This window comes from Eriocheir sinensis, chromosome 23, assembly GCF_024679095.1.
Source record: "Eriocheir sinensis breed Jianghai 21 chromosome 23, ASM2467909v1, whole genome shotgun sequence".
NCBI classification, from domain to species: domain Eukaryota; kingdom Metazoa; phylum Arthropoda; class Malacostraca; order Decapoda; family Varunidae; genus Eriocheir; species Eriocheir sinensis.
In genome coordinates, this window is record NC_066531.1 from 3,253,236 (window position 1) to 3,258,872 (window position 5,637).

Consider the following 5,637-nt stretch of genomic DNA (forward strand, 5'->3'; position numbering starts at 1 on the left):
TCACACCCCACACCGCCGTTTGTAGGCATTGAAATTACAGTCACGCAATAGCACAATAAAAAGACATATTTTTTCGTCAGTGGCTTGCCTGAACGCGCTGTGAAAGAAGGCGAGAATGCACATCCAGAGTGCACACACGGCCCCAACTTTAGTCACCCCTGAACTGGCGGGTATTTTTTTTTGGCTCCAAGTGACGTCATCCCGCTGCTCCGCCCCAAAACCGCCTCCTGCGCGTACCGGTCGGAGTTGTGAAGCAGAGTGACTTGACTTGGTGTATATAGACTTAGGAAAGGAGAATATACCGTAGGGCTGTGACGGACATGCAGGGATGGTCTTATGGCTTTATGAAGTGGATAATTTGAATGGCGGAGAATCTACGTTACTGATGTTAGCTGTGAACGAAGATGGGACAATTCTAGTGATGCTCAAAAGTATGTACGTAATGGAAGACTGTGTGGAGGAAAGTAGCGTAAAGATCACAATGCCAAACTGATCCAAATAAGCAACATTTCCTGTTATAAAGGGAAATATGGAGAGCGCCTCCGTGGAGCAAGAGTTAGCGAGCCAAGTCTTCCAAATATGTTGAGGCCGGTCTGGCGTAGGCTCCCGCGGGTCCTCTCCTCCCCTCTGCTCCGCCACACAATCCCAACCCCTATCCCTTCCTCTCATATGTAAGCTATAGGTAACATATGAGAGGAAGGGATAGGTGTTGGGACTGTGTGGCAAAGCAGAGGGGAGAAATGGACCCACGGGAGCCAACGCCAAAACGGACTCAACAATTTGGGTTCATTATAGCTAGAAATCGGAGGCCCCGGGTTTGAGTCCTGGCCCGGGCATACGGCGTGCAGTTCTCCCATTTGTTTCTCTTCCCTCGTGGGCAGGTCGATAAATTGGCACCTGGGGAAACTTGGGGAAGGTAAATTGTGATAACCTGGACTTAACCCTTGATTGCGGTTTTCCTACAAGAAGACATCACCAAGCTACAGGAATGGAGCAATAAGTGGCTGCTACAATTCAATGAAGGAAAATATAAACTCCCGCACCTTAGGAGGAGATATCCAGCATACCAATACCACATGGGAAACACTCCACTATCCACCACAGAGGCAGAGAAAGACCTGGGAGTGTATGTTACCAGGCTACCAGTGAAGGGATATCCAGCACACCAATACCACATGGGAAACACTCCACTATCCACCACAGAGGCAGAGAAAGACCTGGGACTATATGTTACCAGGCTACCAGTGAAGGGATATCCAGCACACCAATACCACATGGGAAACACTCCACTATCCACCACAGAGGCAGAGAAAGACCTGGGAGTGTATGTTACCAGGCTACCAGTGAAGGGATATCCAGCACACCAATACCACATGGGAAACACTCCACTATCCACCACAGAGGCAGAGAAGGACCTGGGAGTGTATGTTACCAGGCTACCAGTGAAGGGATATCCAGCACACCAATACCACATGGAAACACTCCACTATCCACCACAGAGGCAGAGAAAGACCTGGGAGTGTATGTTACCAGGCTACCAGTGAAGGGATATCCAGCACACCAATACCACATGGGAAACACTCCACTATCCACCACAGAGGCAGAGAAAGACCGGGGAGTGTATGTTACCAGGCTACCAGTGAAGGGATATCCAGCACACCAATACCACATGGGAAACACTCCACTATCCACCACAGAGGCAGAGAAAGACCTGGGAGTGTATGTTACCAGACTACCAGTGAAGGGATATCCAGCACACCAATACCACATGGGAAACACTCCACTATCCACCACAGAGGCAGAGAAAGACCTGGGAGTGTATGTTACCAGGCTACCAGTGAAGGGATATCCAGCACACCAATACCACATGGGAAACACTCCACTATCCACCACAGAGGCAGAGAAAGACCTGGGAGTGTATGTTACCAGGGAACCAGTGAAGGGATATCCAGCACACCAATACCACATGGGAAACACTCCACTATCCACCACAGAGGCAGAGAAAGACCTGGGAGTGTATGTTACCAGGCTACCAGTGAAGGGATATCCAGCACACCAATACCACATGGGAAACACTCCACTATCCACCACAGAGGCAGAGAAAGACCTGGGAGTGTATGTTACCAGGCTACCAGTGAAGGCCAAATCTATGCCAATCGCAGCGGACGGGTTAACAATGGACCTAGGGCCATTGCGACTTAAATGAGCACGGTGCCCACGTATAATGCCGTATATATGAGGTTTACTCTGAATCATCTGCTATTAGAAAAAAAAATATACCTACATCTCTATTGCCGCTGTCAATGTTGCTACTACTGCTGTAATTATATACTACTACTACTATTACTACTTATAATAATAATAATAATAATAATAATAGTAATAACAACAATATAAAAAATAAGATCAATAACAACAATGTCAATAACCACGAAAACAATCATAATACCACATCTGATAACAGTAATGAATGTTTGGTCTTAGTTTGATTTTCAAAGTCAGGTAGCGTTAATTCACGCGGGATTAACGTCATGTCGTAATCCGCATTATGTGCAATGAGAGTGCGCTGCAATTTGTGATTTTTTTCATTTGAAGGTTGCATCTATTACAATAAGCTTCAATGTAATTGTTTCCTGATTTTTCATGGTCATGATGTTTTACTCCTTTACCTTTTAAAACCCGTATTTACAGAGAAGACAGTGAATTTGTTCATTGTGACGTGCCGTATCTTCATCGGTCATATTGATTTTATTGTAGCCTTTAGAAAATTTTAACTTCTTCCAGGAGTGTGGGTTCAGCTAATGTAAGTTCGTTCTATATTCAAAACAGTGTGAGTTCAGCTAGTGTAAGTTCGTTCTATATTCAAAACAGTGTGAGTTCAGCTAATGTAAGTTCGTTCTTTATACAAAACAGTGTGAGTTCAGCTAATGTAAGTTCGTTCTGTAATCAAAACAGTGTGAGTTCAGCTAATGTAAGTTCGTTCTATATACAAAACAGTGCGGGTTCAGCTAATGTAAGTTCGTTCTATATTCAAAACAGTGTGAGTTCAGCTAATGTAAGTTCGTTCTATATGCAAAACAGTGTGAGTTCAGCTAATGTAAGACCGTTCTATATACAAAACAGTGTGAGTTCAGCTAATGTAAGTTCGTTCTATATACAAAACAGTGTGAGTTCAGCTAATGTAAGTTCGTTCTATGTACAAAACAGTGTGAGTTCAGCTAATGTAAGTTCGTTCTATATACAAAACAGTGTGAGTTCAGCTAATATAAGATCGTTCTATATACAAAACAGTGTGAGTTCAGGTAATGTAAGTTCGTTCTATATACAAAACAGTGTGAGTTCAGCTAATGTAAGTTCGTTCTATATACAAAACAGTGTGAGTTCAGCTAATGTAAGTTCGTTCTATATACAAAACAGTGTGAGTTCAGCTAATGTAAGTTCGTTCTATATACAAAACAGTGTGGGCTTAGCTAAAATGGTTTACAACATTACTTCCACAATAGGATCCGCTTTCTACTGTTTCTCCGTTTCTATTCACTATAATGTAAGCATACGCTATGGCAAAGAGATGTCTCTTTACACCCATTCGAAGAAGGCTTTACGAGAATACTCTCAAAGACATAGAATGCTAAATAAGATGGCTCATATGCTTTAGCATTATTAATAAATCTCACAGTATATCCCGCAGGTGGGAATCATCTTAGTCTTGTGATCATCATTGGGTGCTCAGCAAGCTTTGTCTTGTTTTCACAGGCACACAAATTTCCATGCAGTTTTTCCATGTTGCATGGTTCTTTTTCATTTCCCGCCGCAGGATAGTTTCCTTAAGCAGTTAATTAGAACACCAACGAGGGAAGAAAATATTTTGGATTTGTTGTTAACTAATAAAGAGGACATAATAAGCAACATTGAGGTTGGGGGTTCATTAGGTAACAGTGATCATAAGGAAATTATATTTAATATTAAATGGGAGGACAGAGTCAGCAGAAACAACACTTAATACCTGACTTCAGGAAGGCGGACTTCGAGGGTTTTAAAAAGCAGCTGTAAAGGCTTAAGAGAGTAAGATCAGAAGTAGCTGAGAGCTTAAACCATAGGGTTCGTTATGTTGGGAGTATAGAACATGTAAGAATTCCTTTTTCCTGGAGTTCACCACTGGAATACGCGTTCACCTGGGAGGCTCTCCAACAATGTTTGAGCGAAACTGTAGGGATTCAGGAGTATTTATACCCAAATCAACAAGAAGATATCCATAAGGACGTGAATATACAGCATATATATATATATATATATATATATATATATATATATATATATATATATATATATATATATATATATATATATATATATATATATATATATATATATATATATATATATATATATATATATATATATATATATATATATATATATATATATATATATATATATATATATATATATATATGGTTTGCCTTCCTTTTCCGAATATATGTCTGCCCAGACAGTGAATTTGAGATATATCTGACTTATTTAATAACACGAGGAAGGAAAGGAAGGGAGGGAGGGAGGGAGGAGGGAGAGAAGAGGAGGAGAAAGGAATGATGGAAGGAGAGTTGAGCGAAACTGAAGGGATTCAGAAGTATTTATACCCAAATCAACAAGAAGATATCCATAAGGACGTGAATATACAGCATATGTATATATATATATATATATATATATATATATATATATATATATATATATATATATATATATATATATATATATATATATATATATATATATATATATATACAAACTGGTTTGCCTTCTCTTTTCCGAATATTTGTCTGCCCAGACAGTGAATTTGAGATAAATCTGACTTATTTAATAACACGAGGGAAGGAAAGGGAAGGGGAGGGAGGGAGGGAGGGGGAGGAGAGAGAAGAGGGAGGGAGAAAGGTATGATGGTAGGGAGAGTTGAGCGAAACTGTAGGGATTCAGGAGTATTTATACCCAAATCAACAAGAAGATATCCATAAGGACGTGAATATACAGCATATTTATATATATATCTTCAAACTGGTTTGCCTTCTCTTTTCCGAATATTTGTCTGCCCAGACAGTGAATTTGAGATAAATCTGACTTATTTAACCCTCTCGCGCACGATGACGCATTTCGTGTCATCAAGGGTAAAAGGTTCTGGCGGACGATGACGCGAAACGCGCCATAAAAGTAAATAAAAAATGATTAAAAATTAAGTTTTCGATGAAAGTGCGTCAAATTTGCAGCTGTTGGGATAAGTTTCTTAATAGTAACATATGTCAATCTATCTAAGGAACGTAGATGAGGAGCTTTGAGTGATTTTTATTCGTTAGGCCACTCTGACGAGAGAAAAAAAATACAGTTTTCTCGGTGTAACTCGGGAACTAATAGACGTATGAGGATTTTGAAGATACCATAAGAATCCTCACTAAAAGGTAAACTCGATGCGGCAACGTCTAAGGTCATATGACACCGAAGAGCAGGCAGAAAATATAAAGAAATGCAAGTTGAGAAAAGAAATAAGAAGAAAGAAGTTAAGAAATGAAATATAAGACATTAATTAATGCAAAATCAGAAGAAAAAAATTAAAGTGCGTCAAATTTGCTGTTGTTGGGATAAGTT

At 40.0% G+C, this 5,637-nt stretch overlaps 1 protein-coding gene across 1 annotated transcript; it reads left to right on the plus strand.

The window, feature by feature from the left end:
• Positions 1-1,057: 1,057 nt before the first annotated feature.
• On the plus strand, positions 1,058-2,206 carry LOC127002551 (uncharacterized). The gene is made up of 2 exons (XM_050868633.1): positions 1,058-1,328; positions 1,436-2,206. The coding sequence occupies exons 1-2, from the start codon at positions 1,077-1,079 to the stop codon at positions 2,204-2,206; spliced, it is 1,023 nt and encodes a 340-aa protein (XP_050724590.1). The 5' UTR covers positions 1,058-1,076.
• The last annotated feature ends 3,431 nt before the right edge of the window (positions 2,207-5,637 follow it).